Here is a 22,346-nt window from a genome sequence, read left to right on the forward strand (position 1 = left end):
TCGACTAAGAGGTGGTGCCCTCACGGGCAGGGCACGTTTTTCTACCCCAATTGTGGAAAATAAGATCCTTTAAAAATACATCCACTGCCTTACGAAGTTCGGGAAAGGAATAATAAGCCTCTAGGAGTCATAAGGAAAATATAGGAGCCGAGATAGACTTGAGGCATTAAAAGCTGGTAAAGGAGATAAGATATGACAACCATCTTTGGGCAGGCTAAAAATAGAAGCAGAAGAATGTTTATCAAAGGAACCGTGGTCAACCGTGGTTAGCGGGTGGGGGGGGAAATCTCTTTTAATATCTTTGGCGTAAGGCAACTTGACATCAATCCCTCAAACTATGTTAGGTCACAACCACATCTACCCAAAGTTTCTCCAAATCCCCCTGTTTGATCCGTAGCGTAGTTGGTGTGTTTTCCGCTCCGTGTGTTTTGTAAGCGTAACTGTTGTGGTTTGCAAGTCCCAGCTTAGGGCTTAATGTGACTTACTTAATAAATCATGAGCAAACAAATCCTAGCTTAATGAGATGTAAACATGTCATTTTATGCGTATCTAAGCAGCTGATGTCTCAGCTGGTCACCGCCAGAGTATACAAGGAAATGAACGTGATGTAAACAGGAGCAGTCCGCCTTGTGTTTCCTCCCTCCCCCCCCCCGTTTAAGGTAGTAATTACATAGGTTGCTATGGTAATTATGAATCAGGTTTTGACAGATTGCATAGATTGTTAGGCCTAGAATGAAATACTCTGCTTTGGAAAATTATTTCCATTCAGAACGCTGGTCTGCTTGGCTGAATATTCCCTTCTTGCCCGCTTCTCCAATCTGAAGCCATCCAAGTCAGCTAAGCTTTCTCCCATAAGTGTCCAGGCAGGGGATTATGGGAACTAATAACCAATGCAGCAGGAGAGCGATAGGCTGACCTACAGGCAGTGCTACGGTCACAATTGGTCATAGGTCCGCCAGAATTTCCAGTACGAATCAAGGGAGGTGGTTAAATGAGTCACATGCAATTTTTTTTGGGCCATGGTTATTAAGCGAATCACGTGGCCATTAAGCAAATCCAGTTTCCCCAATGACTTTGCTTGTCAGAAGCTGGCTCCAATGGGGATCTGGTGACCCTGGGATGCTGCAACCGTCGCAAAAACGCACCAGTTGCCAAGCCTTTTAATTTTGATCCGCGGGGATGCTGTGATGGCCGTAAGTGCCAAAAACGGTCCGTTGTTATTTTGAACAGTTGCTAGATGAGTGGGTATGAGTCAAGGACCACCCATATAGTGACCCTCGCCTACTCCTCGTCATGAATATGGGACCTTCTGCCAGAAAAGCAGGACATCGGTTCTACACCAATATCTGCTCTTTTCCATTGTTTGGAAGCAACATATTTTTCCCCCCTGGCAATCGAAAATGAAAAAAAACGAACAAACAAAATCCCCCAAAGAAATGTACGGCTCCTTTTGAATCCATATGTCTGAAATAAAATAATATATAATTAGTCCTCGGTTTACTACAGACCATTGAGTCACCGTTCGAAGTTGCCGAACGGCGCTGGGAAAAAAGTGACTTAATGGCTGTTTTTCACACAACCGCATGCAGCGTTCTCCCCCCCCACCTCCCCACCCCGTGATCACATGATCCAATTTTGGACGCTTGGCAACTGACTCGTATTTATGACGGTTGCAGTGTCCCCCCCCCCGGGGTCAAGCCATCACGGGTTGTTGTTTTTTTTTGCCACCTTCTGGCGATTAAAGTCTTGGTGGAGCAGTGGGCTAATGCCTCCTTAAGTAACACCAGCTGCCTGCAATTAGTGCAGGTTCGAGTCCCACCAGGCTCAAGGTTGACTCAGCCTTCCATCCTTCCGAGGTAGGTAAAATGAGGAGCCAGATTGTCGGGGGCAATTAAGCTGACTTTGTAATAATGCCGCTTTGGGGTGTGTGTGAAAGCCCTAATAAGCAGGCATATACATAGAATGAAGGCTACTGCTAAGCTTGTAAGCCGCCCTGAGTCTTCGGAGAAGGGCGGGATATAAATGGAATTTAAAAAATAAATAAAAATAAAATAAAAGTCAATGGAGGAAGCCGGATTCGCTCAAGAACTGCGTTACTAACTGAACAATTGCGGTCGTAAGTCAAGGACCTGTACGTGCTGCAAAAATCAGCACCCCTGGATGATCTGTTCTGCACAGGTTTTCCCTCTTCCTGTATTTCCCTTCCCTGCCTTGGCTTGCGAAATAGAATTGCTCAGTGGAAGGAGGCCACTAAGAGGCTTCCTGTTTTATTCTTAACTTTCCTGCTTAAACAGGGAGGAAGGAGAATTGCCCCCCCCCCTCCAGCTCTATTTTTATCCAGACAAAAGAGGCTTGGAGTTGCTTTGCCAAGTTGTTTAAATCAAGAGTTTTTCCCAAACCAGAGGAAACGACCCAGCGTTGGGTAAAAGTGATTTCGGTCACAACCCACGAATCCACCGCCCGCTCAGAACAAGGGCTTAAAATGTTTTTACCGAGGACGTTGAAATCAAAAGACTTTCTGATAGGCGATGAAGGAAAAAGTTTGGGATGCACCGGTTTAAATCCCGTAGGATTATTCTAGCAGCCTAGTTTTAAAATTTAACGGCTTTCTAATGATCTGTTTACGATTTGTAAGGTGCCCAGAGTTGCCTTGTTGGGGAGATGGGTGGCGTATGCATTGAACAAATACATAAGATCTCCCTCCCACCGCGGAACAGAATATATCTTTGAACGGTTCTCCTTTCTCTCTCTGTATGTGTCCTCCCACTTTGCCATGTTTGTGCTCCAAACCTCAACAGGAGGATTGTCACTAAAACCCTTTTTTTTCTCTCCCTAAAAGCTAGTAGTTTCCCTCTGGATTCCTGGATTGCTGCTTCGTTTCTGGGGATGCTAACCAGATTCTCACTGGTGCCACATTCCTTCAGCTCCTGAGGATTAAAGCTCACAAGCCCAGCTAAAACCTTTATTTTATTTTTATTTTTTATTTTAATCCCATTTATATCCCACCCTTCTCCGAAGACTCAGGGCGGCTTACAATCTAAGCACAAATCAAATGTGCTTAGCAATAGCCTTCATTCTATGTATATGCCTGCTAATTAGGGCTTTCGCCCCCCCCCCAAGTGGCATTATTACAAAGTCAGCTTAATTGCCCCCAACAATCTGGGTCCTCATTTTACCTACCTCGGAAGGATGGGAGGCTGAGTCAACCTTGAGCCTGGTGGGATGCGAACCTGCAATAATTGTGTTTTCTGTTTTCCTCCCCTGCTATTTATTTATTTATTTATTTATTTATTTATTTATTTATTTATTTATTTATTTTAATTTAATTTAATTAGTTTTCTATACCGCCCTATTCCCGAAGGACTCAGGGCGGTTTACAGGGCAATATTTAAAAGACAATATAAAATTAAGATAAAAAATAGAATTAAAAAGAATTAAATTAATTAGTAGCCCAACAATAAAACAATGTTAAAAACTTGAAACTAAAAACCCCCTCAGTCCAGGCCAGATAGATCGAAAAGCCAGGTTTTCAGGTCACGGCGAAACGAGCGCAGGTCGGGGGCAGTCCGGAGTTCCACAGGTAAATCATTCCAAAGGGCAGGCGCGCCCACAGAGAATGCCCTCCCTCTGGGGATCACCCGCCGGCATTCCCTGACCGGCAGCACCCTAAGGAGGCCCTCCCTATGGGAGCGCACAGGACGATGGGAAGTTGATGCCGGCAGCAGGTGCTCCCTAACGCCGTGTTACGGAATGCTGTTGCTGGGGGAAAATTTATTCTAATGCCTCCCCCAATTAGCCAAGCTCTTTCGAGTTGATGAGAACTTCATCTAAGTCTAAGGCAACCCTGAGCATTTTATCCCCCCCTCCCCCCTGTCTGGCCCAACTGGAAGTTAGAAATCAACTGTAAATAAGGCATAACCTGCATTCTTACCAAGAGCAGCCAGGCTCTTGGAAGAATTTCCAGCCTATTGCTTCGGCCTTTCACAATTGTTCCAGTTTTTCATGCGGTCCTGTAGGATAATTAATGGTTCACCCCTGCTCTAAGGCGAGACAGGTTGAGAAAAGTGAAGTTAGAAAATGGACTTATTCTGAAAGCGGCTTGCTTTTCTCTGCCTAAGCTTCATACATTAGATCAACAGTTAGGCCAGGTTCAAAAAGCTGCTGCGATGGGAGCCATTTAATTCATTTATTCACTCATTTAGCAGCCTGTTTTTCCAGTTCAGGAACTGTCCATTTCAAGAAAGCCAACGTTAAAAAGTCTGAAATGAGCGCCCACTAAAAATATGAACCACCTTTGTGTTACGCTTGTCACTCTCTCCTCTGCTCCATTATTTAAGATCATCATTTTTATCCAATTAAGACTCCTACTGGTTAGTCAGGACAAGGCTGTGTTCATAGGCATCGGGGCAATTTTCCATGAATTTAGAGCACTCAGATCAAAGGCTGAGGTATTGTCTTAGCCCTGTGTATAAGAGAGCAGATGAGAGAATGGGAGGGAAGGATACTATCGTTGTTAAGAGGGTACGCAATTTGAAATGGAGACCAATTTTCACGGGGGAAAAAAATCCTCTTCATTCAGGCAAAAAGCAGGGCAGAGCAGAATAGAACAAAATGGAGGAGAATAGAATAGAATAGAATAGAATAGAAGAGAAGAGAAGAGAAGAGAAGAGAAGAGAAGAGAAGAGAAGAGAAGAGAAGAGAAGAGAAGAGAAGATTCTTCATTGGCCAAGTGCGATTGGACGCACAAGGAATTTGTCTCTGATGCATAAGCTCTCAGTGTACATACAAACAACAGAGTAATATAATCATAATGATGATACCAATAAGGGAAGATAATAGGAAAGATGAGAAGGATAATAGTAATACAGCAATAGCAAAGTCAATGGGGGGGGGGAAGCCAGATTTGCATAATGACCAAACTCAACTCAACTCAACTCAAGTCAACTAAACAACTGCAGCAATTCACTTAACTGTGGCACGAAAAGTAAAAATGGGACAAAACTCACTTAAGAACTGCTTTGCTTAGCGATGGAAATGTTGGGCTCAACTCCGGTCTTAAGTTGAGTTTTACACCTGTAGTGCAAAATGATTTTCGCATCCTACCTGTCCACCTGGACTTCGACGTCTCTCATGGCCATCTGGGCTTCAGCGTTGCCATTGATTTCCTGGCTGTTGCCCTTCAGAAGATCCAGAACGGGTTCAATCTCCTTGAGCAGTTCACTGTTTTCAACACTGCCATTCAGACAATGGTCAGGGATATCCTGGTTTCCTTTCAGAGTGTCCTTGGCCACGTTGCTGGCTACCATGCCGTTGATGTGCACCAGGTCTTCTTCCCCTTGCCCATTCTCCCGGGTACATCGGGAGCTGACGGAGCCTCCCATGCTGTGTTCTTCCCCCTCTTGCTTGTCTTTGGTGTGGATGCTCGGAGCAGATGCCTGATCGCCTATGGTTGGTGTCCCACACAGAGGTCTGGTGACTCGGATGGTTTTTGGCGTCCCGTCTCCAGCAAAAGTTGTCTCTAGGTGAGTGGTGAAGCCCTCGGGGCCTCTTAAGATGAGAACAACGTGCGTCTCCGAAGCGATGCTTCTAAGGACTCCTAAGGCTGCGTCATAGTTCATATCAACCAAGGGCTTCCCATTGACTGCTAGGATAATATCTCCCGTCTGAATAAGGCCACTTTGCTCTGCTGCCCCTCCTCGGATCAAGTCAGAGATGATCACAGGTGGCTTGTTGACTCGTTCCTTCACCAGGAATCCAAGGCCACCAACCTTGCGTTTGAAGAGCTTCACCGAGATCACATTCGGCTGAATCTGTTGGACGCTGAATACATTCTCTTCCATCGTAGTCCTGAAATCGTTCAGCCCTCCGGAACAGAGATGGAGGAATCTCAGCTAGTCCAGGACTGAGCCACCAACCTCTAGTGAGCAAAAGTGACAAGGTAGAAGGCTTTATATCTCTTTGCCAGCTGGGAAAAGCCCGTCTCCTTTGGGGACTTTCACCTCTTGATTAAAGATGAATTGGTAGGTCACGCAGCCATCTCTGCAGATCTGGTCTGGCTGGTTTTCATTTCCTAGAAGGCAACAAAGCCACTCGGCCTCCATGAAACGAATGGATAACCAGACTGAACATCTTCAACAGATGGCTGGAAAGGTTGGTGCTTGCCAAGCATTCTTCGGTGTCTTGGGACCTGGGATCTGCTTCACATCATCTTTACCTATGGAGAGAGGTGGGAGGAAGAGACAGAAAAATAAAGATATCAGACAGGCTTAGACAGAGAACTGGAGGCTAAAACATATAGGGAACGGTTGCTGGAATTGGGTATGTCCAGTTTAATGAAGAGAAGGACGAGGGGGGACAGGATAGCAGTCTTCCAATATCTCAGGGGCTGCCACAAAGAAGAGGGAGTCAAGCTATTCTCCAAAGCCCCTGAAAGCAGGGCAAGAAGCAACGGATGGAAACTCGTCAAGGAGAGAAGCAACCTGGAACTAAGGAGAAACTTCCTGACGGTCAGAACAATTAACCAGTGGAACAACCTGCTTCCAGAAGCGGTGAATGCTCCAACTTTGGAAGTTTTTAAGAAGAGACTGGACAGCCATTTGCCTGAAATGGTATAGGGGTTCCTGCCTGAGCAGGGGGTTGGACTAGATGACCTCTAAGGTCCCTTCCAACTTTTTATTATTATTATTATTATTATTATTATTATTATTATTATTGTTGTTGTTGTTGTTGTTGTTGTTGTTATTATTATTATTATTGAGTCCTGATTCTGTTTGAGATAGGCAAATAGAGTAAACCAAGAACATCTAACATAGTATGGGTCCGGGATACCTCGAGGACCACCTGCTGCCGGCGTCAACTCCCCTCCGCCCTGTGCGTGCCCACAGAGAGGGCCTCCTCAGGGTGCCTCCAGTCAGGGAATGTCGACTGGTGGCCCCCAGGGGGAGGGCCTTCTCTGTGGGTGCCCCGGCACTATGGAACCAACTGCCGGTTGAGCTCCGGATGGCATCGGACCTCCGATCCTTCCGTCGCGGGTTGAAAACCCACTTGTTTGAGTTAGCTGGTCTGGCCTGAAGGGGAATATGGGTTTTTTAATTGGTTTTATTATTTTACTATTGCTGTATTTTAATTGGGCATGGTTTAATTTTCTTTTAATTTTTGTATACCTATTTATATATGCCCTGTGAACTGCCCTGAGTCCCTAGGGAGAAGGGCGGTATAGAAATCCAATAAATGAAATGAAATGAAATGAAATAGTAGAAGAGAATCTGCTGTGAAATGGTTGTACGTAACAAGTTTGTTGCAAAGTAAGAAGACCTCATCCCCATGCGGTCTGCCTCTTAGTCCTATCCAGGTAGTCTTCAACTTACGACCACAATGGAGCCCAAAATTTATGTTGCTAAGTGAGACATTTGTTAAGTGGATTTTGCCCCTTCACTGCAGTTGTTAAATTAGTAACGCTGTTGTTCAGCGAATCTGGCTTCCCCCCCCATTGACTTTGCTTGTCAGAAGGTCGCAAAATGTGACCCTGGGACTCTGCGACGGTCATAAATACAAGTCAGTTGCCAAGTGTCCGAATTTTGATCACATGACCGTGGGGATGCCGCAACGGTCGTCAATGTGAAAACCGTCATAGGTGCCATTCAGTGCCATTGTGACTTTGAACACTCGCTAAGTGGACTGTTGTAAGTTGAGAACTACCTCTAGTGTTCCATGTTTCATTTGCATGACTTTAATATTTAAATGATTTTTCTCTTTCTGTGAGGCTCCCAGAGTTGCCTTGTAGGAAAGATGGGTGGCTTAAAATCTTACTAAAAAAACAAATAAAAATAAAAATAAAAACGGAGGACTCTGGGCTACAGCATTTTGGGCGGGAGAGAAATGTTCTTCCTTGACTGCGTCTCAGCCTGGTTTTATCAACCACCACATGGGGAAAAAAAATTGGTAATTTGTTATTTTTCATTTGAATAATATAATGCGTATCATGTTTTCATTATTTTTGAGGTCACGTCTAAGCTTCTGAGGTCAGTTTTGTATGCTCCGTGGTGGGTATCAATAATTGTAATAAATAATAATTAGAACAAACCTTGGAAAATAACAGTGGGATTTCAATGCAAAAAACCTTGTGAGCTAATTAGCAGGTACAGTATAACTAACGACAGAAAATCTGGGCCAACCAAATGTTTGACTGAGGCTATTAATTTTCACATTTAAAGGAAATGCACCAAGTTAGAGGAAGAATTTGCTTTAGGGAAATAATAACAGGTTGCTACACGGTAGAGGATTAGATCAAAAGAAAGTTTTCCATTGGTAAAAGCTACCAGGATTAAGTCAGACTGCAGAGAGGCAGAAAGGTAGAAATACAGAACAACAGAGTTGGAAGGGACCTTGGAGGTCTTCTAGTCCAACCCCCTCCTCAAGCAGGAGATCCTATACAATTCCAGACAAATGGTTGTCTAATCTCTTCTTAAAAAATAAAGAGCCTTGGTGGAGCAGTGGGCTAATGCCTCCTTAAGTAACACCAGCTGCCTGCAATTAGTGCAGGTTCGAGTCCCACCAGGCTCAAGGTTGACTCAGCCTCCCATCCTTCCGAGGTAGGTAAAATGAGGACCCAGATTGTTGGGGGCAATAAGCTGACTTTGTAATAATGCCGCTTGGGGGGTGTATGAAAGCCCTAATAAGCAGGCATATACATAGAACAGGGGTGTCAAACTCAATTTCATTGAGGGCCGCATCAGCATTGCAGTTGCCCTCAGCGGGCCGGGTGGGTGTGGCCTGGGTGGGCGTGGCCTACTGGGTGGGCGTGGCTAGAGTGCGTATGGCCTACTGGGTGGGCGTGGCCAGCTCTACATCGTTTGCATCAAGGGTGCCTATGGGGACCTGGGCAAGAGTGGGACAGATCTGAGGGTCTCTGGCAGAAGGAGGGTCTCTGAGCCAGGGCCAAGGCAGTGGGGGCCGTTCCCTCACTGTTTTCAGGATGGCTTCGCGGGCCACATGAAACCACTTCGTGGGCCAGATCCGGCCCCCGGGCCTTGTGTTTGACATGTCTGACATAGAATGAAGGCTACTGCTAAGCTTGTAAGTCGCCCTGAATCTTCGGAGAAGGGCGGGATATAAATGGAATTTTTTTTAAAAAAGCCTCCAGTGATGGAGCACCCACGATTTCTGGTGGCAAGCTGTTCCACTGGTTAATTGTCCTCACTGTTAGGAAGTTTCTCCTTAATTCCAGGTTGGTCTTCTCCTTGATTAGTTTTCATCCATTATCTTTTGTTCTGGATGATACATTCCAGTCTATTTATTTGTATGGCTCCTTGCTGGACACAAAAAACAGCTAATTAGCTTAATGAAAGTAGATAGATAGATAGATAGATAGATAGATAGATAGATAGATAGATGATAGATAGACAGACAGATAGATAGATAGACAGACAGACGGATAGATAGATGAGAGAGAGAGAGAGAGAGAGAGAGAGAGAGAGAGAGAGAGAGAGAGAGAGAGAGAGAGAGATCTTTCTAAGATCATATGAGGCAAAGATGTCAAATTAAATGGAGCTGTCCAATCAGCAAGAAAACAACCATGTTCAGAGAGCACCAAAGATCCCCCAGTCCTCTTCTTTGTCCTCCTCATTCTCCCTTCTAGCATTGAGAGAGAGAGAGAGAGAGAGAGAGAGAGAGAGAGAGAGAGAGAGAGAGAGAGATCTTTCTAAGATCATATGAGGCAAAGATGTCAAATTAAATGGAGCTGTCCAATCAGCAAGAAAACAACCATGTTCAGAGAGCACCAAAGATCCCCCAGTCCTCTTCTTTGTCCTCCTCATTCTCCCTTCTAGCATAGAGAGAGAGAGAGAGAGAGAGAGAGAGAGAGAGAGAGAGAGAGAGAGAGAGAGAGATCTTTCTAAGATCATATGAGGCAAAGATGTCAAATTAAATGGAGCTGTCCAATCAGCAAGAAAACAACCATGTTCAGAGAGCACCAAAGATCCCCCAGTCCTCTTCTTTGTCCTCCTCATTCTCCCTTCTAGCATTGATGATGTTACCTAAATGGGTAATGAAATGTCTGCAAGAAAACCAGAGAGCACCAAGGACGACCTCCTCCTCCTCCTCTTCTTCTTCTTCCTCCTCCTCCTCCTCCTCCACCACCACCACCACACAACCCCACTGCCTTCTACCCTTGGTGATAGATAGATAGATGATTGATAGATAGATAGATAGATAGATAGATAGATAGATAGATAGATAGATAGATAGATAGATTGATATAGATAGATAGATAGATAGATAGATAGATAGATAGATAGATAGATAGATAGATAGATAGACAGACAGACAGACAGATAGATAGACAGACAGACAGACAGATAGATAGATGAGATAATGAAACATCTGCAAGAAAACAACCAAGTTCAGGGAGAGCATCGAGGACCCCTCATTTCAATCCTGAGCTACAGACATTCTCCTTTACTAGGCAAACAGCATGGAAACTCTTAGTGAAATATAAGCAGGAAAAGGACCAAGCTCAGAGGACACCAAGAATCCATTAAAAACAACAACAACAACAACAACAACAGCTCTTTCTGTCTACAACAGGGGTCTTCAAACTTGGCCCTTTTATGACATGTGGACTTCAGCTCTCAGAATTTCCCCGCCAGCTTTGCACAGTCCACAAGTCATAAAAGGGCCAAGTTTGAAGACCCCTGTTGTAGACAACACGGATTCAGTTAGGAACCTCTCAAAAACCAAGAGCCTTTTTTTGAAGAGAGAAAGATGTCTTGGCTGGGATGCATTCTCTCTACCGTGAAGAAACTCTTGGAGCTCACCTGCAAAGTTTCTTTCTTTTCCATCTCAACTTACAAAAAAAATAAAAATAAAATAACACCTCTTCTCCTTCAAGGAAGTGTGTTGTTTAACTACTCCCTAACAATAGCTTCAGGCATATGGTCTCTTCTGAACAGAGAAACTTCCCTTGCCCATCTTTTTTCTGACATCTGCTTGGTTTTAAAAAAAAAAAGAAGAGAGAGAGAGAGAGAGAGATGGAGAGAAAGAAAGAAAGAGGGTTTTCTAGCAATCTGACATGTGATGGTCTCTAATAGGGCTGCATCCTGAGCAAAAAGTGTTGACGAGCAAGTGTTTTTGATTTGTGCCTGGCTGACCCGTTCATTCCCTCACTAGGCTGGTTGACCAAAAAAAATTAACTGCTTGATTTGTCCATTAATTGGAATTGCTAACAAGGCAGTAGGCAGCAATGTCTACTTTAATGAAAAGAAAGACCAGGGGGGACATGATAGCAGTCTTCCAGTATCTCAGGGGCTGCCCCAAAGAAGAGGGAGTCAAGCTATTCTCCAAAGCGCCCGAAGGCAGGACAAGAAGCAACAGATGGAAACTCATCAAGGAGAGAAGCAACCTGGAACTAAGGAATAATTTCCTGACAGTGAAAACAATTAACCGGCGGAACAACCTGCCTCCAGAAGCGGTGAATGCTCCAACACTGGAGCTTTTTAAGAAGAGACTGGACAGCCATTTGCCCGAAATGGTATAGGGTTTCCTGCCTGAGCAAGGGGTTGGACTAGATGACCTCCAAGGTCCCTTCCAACTATTATTAATATTAATATTAATAGTATTATAAAACTTTTATTCATAAAACATAAAAATCAGTCAACTGAACACTCAAATTGACTGGCACTAATGGTTGACATGGGTTGCTGCCAGCATCCTAGGTATCAACCAGTTGTTGTTGTTGTTGTTGTTGTTATTATTATTATTATTATTATTATTATTATTATTATTATTATTACTATTATTATTATTATTAAACTTTTATTCATAAAACACCAAACTCAGTCAACTGAACAGTCAAATTGACTGGCACTAATGTTTGATGTGGGTTGCTGCCAGCATCCTAGGTATCAACCAGGTATTATTATTATTATTATTATTATTATTATTATTATTATTATTATTATTATTAAACTTGTATTCATTAAACATGAAACTCAGTCAACTGAACACTCAAATTGGCACTAATGGTTGACACGGGTTGCTGCCAGCATCCTAGGTATCAAACAGGTCTCTCCTTAAAATGTAAGATGTTCCGAGTAGCGCAGTTTTTTTGTAGCTTCGCTGGAGTTATTGTAGGAAGCTGCAATTTCTTGAAGTGTTTTGCAAAGTTTTTGGACATAGTTCCCAGTGCCCTGATGACAATGGGTATCACTGTTACATGTTTCATCTATTATTAGTATTGTTATTGTTATTGTTATTATTATTATTATTATTATTATTATTATTATTATTATTATTATTATTCCAATTGTTTTGCTGCACTGAAGATCAGGCGCAAGTTCAACACTAAATTGGCGCCAGATAACTTGGTCCATGTGTGGCAACGTAATTACCCTAAACTCATGACTTGCTTAAATCCACCCCCAGCTCTGCCTGTTCTCCTACAGTGACTCCTCAAAACGTGAATTTGAAAAATGTTGCTTCACGTCTCACTGTTGTTGACTGGTCTTGAGTAAAAGCTGGACAACCTTCCACCATCTGGATTCCAGATAACTTCCAGATTCTGCTTCTCAGTAAGTCCAATTTGGACACCCGGAAGCACCTGGTCTGATGATAAGAGCGTCATTTGTAGAATTGGTTGAAAGTGAGAATCAGGTAAGTCCCAAGTGTGAAATAGACATTGGCGGATTTGATGCTCAATCAGTCTTCTATTTCCATATGAAAGAAGAAGCTGTCAACATTTAAAAAAATCTGCTGACAGTTTCCATAAAGAACTGAAGCTCCGAACTGTAAGACGGGATGATATTACAGCCGGCATACAATTTTCTATCGTTCCTCCGTCAAACGTGCATTTAGACTCTAATAAGCAATCCTCGTTCTTTAAAAAAAAAAAGACTTCATACTCCCACCTCACCTTTGCCAGTGATAGCATTCATCATACAATAATGCCCCGAAGGCATAAAAAAATGGTTTAAGCAATTAAAAATGTTCCTATCGGGTTCAACGATTGCCTGGTTGTATTGCCAGATGTTGCATCTATTTTTTTTTTATTTTGGGGGGGAGATTTTCTGATCCACTCCCTCTGGTTTCTTTCGCGAGAAAGAACAGTGGAAAAACGAAGCTATTCGCAACAGCAGAAATAAGAATAACCACCTCAAATAGGTACTAGGCTTGGATTTCACTTGTTGCGCCATGGATTTGTGTCAGCGGTGGGATTCAAATATGTGAACAACTGGTTCTTTGTGTGGATGCCGCTTCCGGAAGTCCATTCTGGACCCGGGCAACAAAAAATTAGCTACCAGTTCTGCCGAAGTGGTGTGAACTGGCTGAATCCCACCAATGTTTTGGGTTTTGCTTATATGCATAGAAACCCTCTCTTGGTGGTTTGTAAATCAGAGTTTATGACTGAATGTCTGGTCCATCACAAGCTGATTGTATCTTATTAAAGAAAACAAAATGAAATGACTTAGCACCAAATGGAAACTAAACCTATATACTGGGCACAATTCATACAAGACAAACTGCCATAGCAGCTGCAAGTCATATATATATTCTCCTGGACAAATGTGACAACTATTAGCTAGGTGGCAATTTATTAAAGTTTGCCGTTCATCATTCATCATTTCCATTTATTTCATACAACTCTCCAGTACAGGAGCAAATAAGTGTCAAAAGACAGAAAGAAAGAAAAAAAATCGCTGCTACTCTATAGTATTTCAGGTGGAGAGAAAAAAAATAAAAGTTTTTGAGCTCTAGGATTAAAAAAAATGGAACCAGTAAAAAAAAAACACCACCCACTTTTTTTTAAAAAATGGCACTTAAACATTTTTTTAAGTGCTTCCAACTCTTCATGCAATCATTTTAGTTCCTTGAGCTTCCTTTGAAACAACTGCATGCAAGCCACTGGACTGCTCCAGATATTTTTACTCCTGAAAACAAATTCAATTATTAGTCTTACTGATGGAGAAGAAAGAAAATGAGCTTGTTCTGAAGTGGTGATAGTGGAGCAGAGTTGAGTTCAAGCACTTGTTCAGTTGACTGTCCTCTTGACTCGTACTTGAGTAAAACAACAAACAAACCTGGGTTCACACATTGCCTTAAGCCAGGGGTCTCCAAACTTGGCAACTTTAAGACTTGTGGACTTCAATTCCCAGAATTTGGACTTGTGGACTTCAGTTCTGGGAGTTGAAGTCCACGAGTCTTAGAGTTTCCACGTTTGGAGACCCCTGGCTTAAGCTGGGTTTGCTTTTAAACCATAGTTTATTGACTAAGCTGCAGTGGCTGGCTTTTTTCATGTCCTAAATGGCCAAAATGCCATCTGTTGTACGCAAGGACCAATCCAGGCAAAAGTTCTTTAACTAATTGAAAATTCTTGAAAGTTCTTGAAAGTTCTACAAACACTTCAGATAATTATCCAAAGAATGGCTGGTGAAGATGAAGCCACTTACAGAGCTGGCTAAATTAACTGATTTGATTAGGGGGAAAAAAACAATATCTACTTTGATGGCTGAAGGGAAACCCGTTGTGGACATATTGCATGAAAGAAGAAAAAAAATGCAGTTATAATTTATGGTTGTGATGATTAGGGGGAAAAATGGATAATGGAAAAAGTGAACTTCTTTTTCTGTAATTGTAGACTAAGAGATGTTTTATAAAGTATGCTTTCTCCCCTGCCCCCCCCCCACCAAGCGTTTGATTTAATTTATTCTGGAGAAAAATAAGCAGAAGCTGGTTTTAATTTCTTTTTGCTTTACCAAATGCTTTCATATATATATATATATATATATATATATATATATATATATATATATATATATATATATATATATATATATATATATATATATATATATATATATATATATATATATATATATATATATATATATATGATAAACAAACATCCTCAGCGCCGCTGTGTTTATTTTGCAAATGAAAGTTGTAAATTGCTAGAGAGAAAGGGGATGAAAGTACGAATTGCCTTACGGTGCCCTTTACTCCAGCACGGTGGGATTTAAAATGTTTTAACATGGGACTGAGACCCCCGCAAGGAATTAAGGTCATCCAGGCCATCAGCAGCCCAACTGAAGTTCAAGCATTAGAATGTAAGCAATTATAACTTAGAGTGGATGGCTGTTCAGGGTGCAAATTGCTTGCAGCTCTAATGTAATTCTACTATTCAACTGGACCTTGAAAAACCTGAAAACTGCTACCCTGAAATTGAAAAGTTCAATGGGAGAACTGCAAAGGCGCTTGAGGGAGGGAGGGAGGGAGGGAGGGAGGGAGAGAGAGAGAGAGAGAGAGAGAGAAAGAGAGAGAGAGAGAGAGAGAGAGAGAGAGAGAGAGAGAGAGAGAAGGTGTTGCAGCACGGAGCATTTTTTGAAACAAGACCGTTCTCTTGGTATCATTGCACGACTGTATTCTAGTCCTCTCTCAGCGACTGACTCGTTCAGTGACCGCTTGCTTTTATGAGGGTGACAAAAAAGTAACGGGATGTAACCACAGGAAGAGATGATCTTTCGGATAACCTGGATACTCCTTCGCAAATCTGACACTTGGAAACATATAGAAGACAACGGCAGATGATCTGTTAACCTACCTCTCTCCCCACCCTGGCCTTGGGAACAGCCTCATCCCAAAGTCAACCCTTTCTCCTTTTCCATCCATCTTATCACTTTAATGACATCCATTTTCATGAGCCAGATTTAAAATGCTCCCTATTGTCTCACTTAATCAGTTTCCAACGGGATTTATGCTGGGAGACAAAGAGCCCCTGAGGCTGATGGATTTATGCCACTTTAATTTTTTCCTCTGCTTTTTTTTAAAGAAGAAGCAGGAGGAGGAGGAGGAGGAGAAGAAGAAGAAGGAGGAGGAGGAGGAGGAGGAGGAGGAGAGGAGGACGAGGAGGAGAAGGAGGAGGAGGAGGAGGAGGAGGAGAGGAGAAGAGGAGGAGTAGGAGTAGGAGGAGTAGGAGTAGGAGGAGAAGAAGAAGAAGAAGAAGAAGAAGAAGAAGAAGAAGAAGAAGAAGAAGAAGAAGAAGAAGAAGAAGAAAAAGAAAAAGAAAAAGAAAAAGAAAAAGAAAAAGAAAAAGAAGAAGCTGAGCAGATCCAACAAAGGGCAACTAAATCTGACAATGAGAATGCAAAGATGATCCACAGATCACATCGGTCCTTCTGCCTTGGTTTAGCTTTAAAGGAGATTTAAATCTGCCTTGGAGATTTATCAATAGTAAAAATGCTTTAACTTTGGGTTTGTTTTAAAGTTTATCTCCTGGTTTCGGCAGAAAGCGCACTTGGGCTGCATTCAGCTTCAGAGATCTGTTTTTCATGGAGGTTTTTCTTATCAATCACTGTAATGAAGTAGCATGATTCATGTCCAGGCCAGTTAATTTTCTGGTCAGTTCTGTAAGGCTGTCTCTTCCACCATCTATAACTCACTGCCAGCCCAATTTTTTCTTCTCTTCCCCTCCAACGTCTACCTAATTCCCCCTAGCAAAGGACTGCATTCAATTTCAGAGCATCACAATCCATTCTTTGTTAGTCACTGGCACATGTGAACTCTCTATTTTTTCCCCCCAGCGTGCATCACACCCACTGCTTTAGGGTACATCTAAACAAACTGGGAACGCTGCAAACCAGATGAGTTCAGGGGTCACACTAAGCTATGATGCATTTTCATTTATGACTTTGTGTTACGTATCAGTCAGCTCACTGGATTACATGAGCATCCAACTTAGCCAGCCAGAATTGTTGTGAGTCAAGCAGCATACGGGATACTACTGGTAGTAATTATTATTATCCAATCCTCTCTTTCACTGATATCGCAATATCAGGTGATGTATGAATTGAGCTAGGAAAAAATAACACAATATCGTGATTTGCAAATTGAAGTTGAGCGACTGTGGAGGAAGAAATTACCAATAGTAGTAGGAGCCCTTGAACAACACCCAAAGGGCTGCTTAGATAAATGGGAGTTTATCTGGACCTGAATATCCTGGCTTGGCAAAAAAAAACAAACCCCAGCCTACTTGGAACTGCCTATATACTCAGAGGTTACCTTAACAGCTCTTAGGTCCTTGGTTAGGGCTTGAATTGTTAAGTTTTTACCAATCCCAGACTGTGACTTGAAGATTAACAACAACAACAACAGTAATGACAGACACCTGCCACACAATATCCCAGACTTAACAATTGTCGATAAGAAAGACAAAAAAGTCTGGATAGTGGATGTGGCAGCACCTGGAGATAACAGAAGAGAACTGGAGAAGTTAACAAAATGCAAAGACCTACAAATAGAAATAGAACGACTGTGGCAAAGGCAAGCAAGGGTGTGGTACCAATAGCAACAGGCGCCTTGGGTGCAATCCCAAAACAACTGGTCACCACTTGGACACCATCATCGTCATTGACAAATTCGCAATTGGTCAATTGCAAAAAGCGACTTTGCTGGGAATAGCTTCCAGCCTGCGACGATATCTGTACCACCATCAAACATCCAGACCTGCCTATCCCAGGTCCTTGGAAAGGACTTGATAGGTAGACAAAAATGCCAAACGCAGTCTGAACATCTGGCAGACTGTTGCGATGAATGCAAAATCCCCACCAGTCAATTGCAAAAGATTGACTTGGAACAGTTGATAATCTATGACAATACTATCAAACAGCAACAGTTGCCTATCCCAGGTTCTTGGGAAGGACTTGATAGTGGGATAAAAAGCCAGCTCCAGTCTAAACATCTGGCTGACTATGTGATGAACCATTCAAGAAACCAGGGTTTAAATATGCATGAATTTGAATAAATAATTGACTCCATCCATAGCTTGAGATTCAGCTGGGAATTTCTTTTCTTTTCTTTTTTTAAAAAAGGTACACTTATTTCTAGCTGTGTTCATATGTATCTATACGGAGATTTTAAATTTTCAGCTGCACGTTAAGCTAGGGGAGGTTTGAAATCTGCCTCCCTGTGGAAAGAAATGCTATGGAAATCATTTCAGCCAGGCAGGACTTTTTTTGTAGAAAATGCGACTTGTTCTTAATAAGAAGAATGTAGAAGAAATTAGTTTTATTGGCATTTTAATAGGAATCGATTCGGTTCTCGCATCCCTAGTCAACGCACAACTGGAATACAGTGGCATTTGGAGAGCTTGTCGTTTTTCAATTGATACAAGTGCTTCTCGCTTCAAAAAGGAATGACATTCGGGGAAATATGCATTCAGGGAAAGGCACACAAAAATTGTGGAACACAAAGCCACACAAATATTAGGAGAAAATGCCCACAAAATAGTTGAATATTAGGAGAAACGTATGCAAAAATGCATGCTGCTTCTTGTACTCACCAACCGGTGCAGAAATCAGATGAAATGGTGTTAAAAATCAGAAATGGATTAAATGGAATGCATTTAAAATTCAACAATTCGTACAGAGCCGCTATCAAAAGTGTGTGTGTGTGTGTGTGTGTGTGTGGTGGCGGTGGTGGGGAAATCTGTAGGACTTTGAGAAAGCAGAATTTGTTATTAGGGGAAATAGGAAAGAAATGAAAGCTCTTGCAAGTATATTTCCCCATTATTATTATTATTTTTTGGGGGGAGGGGTTGGTCTCTAAAATATGAACTGCAGAAGGAATTTTGAATTCATGTTGATGTGTTTTGACAGAGTTCCACTGTAAGAGAAGGATCATGAAATCCCTGGGGTAACTTTGAGTTAATCTTGCTCTAAGAAAGAAGAAGAAGGAAGAGAAGAGAAAGAAGAGATGGAGAAACCAACCAGGGGTGTTGGTAGCCTTAAACATTCCGGGGGGAAAAGTGGGCACAGATTTATTTTAAGCATACCTGGGCTCTGTTTAATTCTGGCTATAGCACCTTTAATTAAAGAATATACTGTAGCAGAACTAGAAAGAGGGAATCAGAAGGATTAGAGACTGGAGCAGTTCTCTTTCAAAGAAAATCTATAGCAATGTGGCAATGTGTTTGTGTGTAAGAGAGAGAGGGGGGGAAGAGAGGGGAAGAGAGAGAGGAAGAGAGAAAGAAGGAAAAAGGGAAAGAGACAGAGGAAGATAGAGAGAAATAGAAAGAGAGAGAGAGAAAGGGAAAGAGAGAAAGGGAAAGAGACAGAAAAAGAGAGGGGGAAAGAGAGAGAGGAAGAGAGAGAAGGAAAAAGGGAAAGAAAGAGAGGAAGAGAGAGAGAAATAGAAAGAGAGAGAGAAAGGGAAAGAGAGAAAGGGAAAGAGAGAGAGGGAAAGAGAGAGAAAGAAGGAAAAAGGGAAAGAGAAAGAGAGGAAGAGAGAGAGAAATAAAAAGAGAGAGAGAAAGGGAAAGAGACAGAAAGAGAGAGGGGGAAAGAGAGAGAGGAAGAGAGAGAAGGAAAAAGGGAAAGAGAAAGAGACAGAGAAAGAGAGAGAGAAATAGAAAGAGAGAGAGAGAAAGGGAAAGAGAGAAAGGGAAAGAGAGGGGGAAAGAGAGACACACACACACACACAAAGAGATCCGTTTATGGAACTGAACGTTAGTTGATAGGAAGGATTCCCATTTCATAAATAGGAAGAATCAACACAACACTTATATCTTCTACACACACACACACACACACACACACTGCAAAAAGGCTTCACCATAAAAGCTTAGCAGAGGCAGATGGGGAAACCTACAAATGAGGAAAAAAAGTCACTCGAGAGATAACTTTGAAATCCAATTAGGGCAGAAGACAAGGAACATGCCCTTGTTTAATAAGACACTTAACATTACAGCAAAGTTGAGTCAGGTTAGCAGCAGTTGTGCTGATGACAGAATCCCCCCGTGTACCAGCTGTGTGCATTAATTTCTGTGAAAACCACATTTTCCTACCATCAATTGCCAGGAAATTCCCTTCTTAAGTGTTCCTAATATAATGACCTGAAGGCAAAACCGGGCCGATTAAAGGCATAAGTTGGCAATAAACCTGATTGTTCTTAAAAGAATGACTCACAACTATTCAAAATCTCGTGAAAGGACATCAGATTTGAAAATACCGATTCTCGTGAATGTGAACAGGCTCAATTTCCGGAAGACAGAAAGACTTCAGAACTGCTCCATAAGCTGCCTTGAAGGCGTCACTTTTCAAGGTATTTCATCACGTTTAAAATCCGGGGTGTCGCCTGTGAGGAAGAACTAGGCATGAACTTCTAAATGATATGAGGAGACTGGACAGCCGTTTGTCTGAAACGGTACAGGGTCTCCTGCTGGAGCAAGGGGTTGGACTAGAAGACCTCCAAGGTTCCTTCCAATTCAGTTATTCTACCTTTTTTTGCAGTTTGGCAGGTCGAATCCCGAGTGCCGCATAACAGAGTGAGCGCCTGTTATGCGTCCCAGCTTCTGCCAACCTAGCAGTTCGAAAGCACGTAAAGATACAAGTAGAAAAATAGGGACCACTACGGTGGGAAGGTAACAGCGTTCAGTGCACCTTTGGCGTCTAGTCATGCCGGCCACGTGACCACGGAGACGTCCTCGGACAAGCACTGGCTCTTCGGCTTTGAAACGGGGATGAGCACCGGCCCCTAGAGGCGGAAACGACTAGCACGCATGTGCGGGGGAAACTTTACCTTTACCTTTTGTTCAGCGTCTCAAAGTCATTCTAGATTCGGTTGTGCGCGAAGGTTCCCCATCGTCATTCTCAATCACGGCTGCCCCAAAGGGTGCTTTTTCAAAAAGCAATTAGACTTAGTTTTTTTTCTCCCCTCGAAAAGGTTTCGCTTCTCATCTAAGAAGCTTCTTCAGTTTCTGAATGAATGGCGGGGAACGGAAGGGTTTATCTTCTTCGCAGTCATCTCTGAGAGCCGCTGAGGCCGCTTGGGGAATTTAGGTATCTGTATCCTCAGAGTCACCCAAAGCAGAGTGCAAATGGATGTGGGACCTTCTTGGGATGCCTGAAAGGACTGTGCTCAATGTTTTCAAAGGAAAGAAAAAAACAAAACTAAGAAAGTCTGGTTAGCTTCTGGAGAAGAAAAAGAAAAAAAAGCACCTTTGGGACACCCATCATCTGTAGAATCTCCGTGGACGTGTTTGCGTCAGAACAAAAATGACAGCAGCTCCCCTCTCTCCTCACTCCAGTAATAGAAGAAGAGGACCTACACCAGGGGTGTCAAACTCAACTTCATTGAGGGCCGCATCAGCATTGCGGTTGCCCTCAAGGGGCCGGGTGGGTGTGGCCTGGGTGGGCGTGGCCTACTGGGTGGGCATGGCTAGAGTGCATATGGCCTACTGGGTGGGCGTGGCCAGCTCTACATCGTTGGCATCAAGGCTGCCTATGGGGGCCTGGGCAGGAGTGGGACAGATCTGAGGGTCTCTGGCAGAAGGAGGGTCTCTGGGCCAGGGCCAAGGCAGTGGGGGCCGTTCCCTCACTGTTTCCAGGATGGCTTCATGGGCCACATGAAACCACTTCGCGGGCCGGATCCGGCCCCCGGGCCTTGTCTTTGACATGTCTGACCTACGCGAAAGAAACCCAGAAGAAATATTCAGATATCTCAAGAGTGGGATAGGAAAGCCGGTCTCCTTTCTCAAGAAGGAAAAGGAATGAAGAAACGGGAAGACCGATTTCAAAATGGCATTCGATCATTCTGAGTCATCTATTAACAAGGAGGAGATGAATTTCACTTAGTCCCGTCAGCTTCTGGCCAAACCCAACGTGCTTCTCAGGCTCAGACAGCATAACTCTCATTCCTGCTCATCAGCCAGGCAGAGCAGAGAACAATTCCCCCGATGAGATTTCAAAGCAGTCTTTTCGTGAAATCAATTCATTGGGGAATTCAACTGCAGAAAACTCGGGCAGTTTTGAAAGATACTCAAACAACAACAACAACAACAACAACCAGCAGATGGAAAGGTTGTTAAGAGTGGAAGAACAAAAGTACGTACTACCTGGAGTTAGCAAGCATTTCTCCCTCCTGGGACTCAGAGTTTTGGTGCTCCCTAGCAAGGAGGGGCGCGGTGGCTCAGTGGGTTAGGACGCTGAGCTTGTCGATCAGAAGGTCAGCAGTTTGGCGGGCCGAATCCCGAGTGCCGCGTAGCAGAGTGAGCGCCTGTTACTCGTCCCAGCTTCTGCCAACCTAGCAGTTCAAAAGCACGTAAAAGTGCAAGTAGAAAAACAGGGACCACTCCGGTGGGAAGGTAACAGCGTTCCGTGCGCCTTTGGCGTCCAGTCATGCCGGCCACATGACCACGGAGACGTCCTCGGACAAGCGCTGGCTCTTCGGCTTTGAAACGGAGATGAGCACCGGCCCCTAGAGTCGGAAACGACTAGCACGCATGTGCGGGGGAACCTTTACCTTTACCTTTACCTTAGCAAGGAGGAGGGCTAAAACAGCCCCCCACTCTTTCTTTAATT

General features: G+C 43.2%; 1 protein-coding gene across 4 annotated transcripts in view; it reads right to left on the reverse strand.

Moving 5' to 3' along the window:
- Positions 1-22,346, reverse strand: part of NOS1 (nitric oxide synthase 1) — a gene marked incomplete at its 3' end in the record, with an annotated part of 134,863 nt that overhangs the window by 61,510 nt on the left and 51,007 nt on the right. For 3 of the 4 annotated variants that reach the window (XM_083373518.1, XM_083373520.1, XM_083373521.1), the window contains exon 2: positions 5,104-6,214. In XM_083373518.1, the coding sequence (XP_083229644.1) occupies positions 5,104-5,840 (737 nt within the window). In that variant the 5' untranslated portion in view covers positions 5,841-6,214. Of the gene's footprint in view, positions 1-5,103; positions 6,215-19,995; positions 20,144-22,346 lie in introns of those variants that run through there. The other variant, XM_083373519.1, reaches the window with a different exon arrangement.

This window comes from Vipera ursinii (assembly GCF_947247035.1).
Source record: "Vipera ursinii genome assembly, chromosome: 14".
NCBI classification, from domain to species: domain Eukaryota; kingdom Metazoa; phylum Chordata; class Lepidosauria; order Squamata; family Viperidae; genus Vipera; species Vipera ursinii.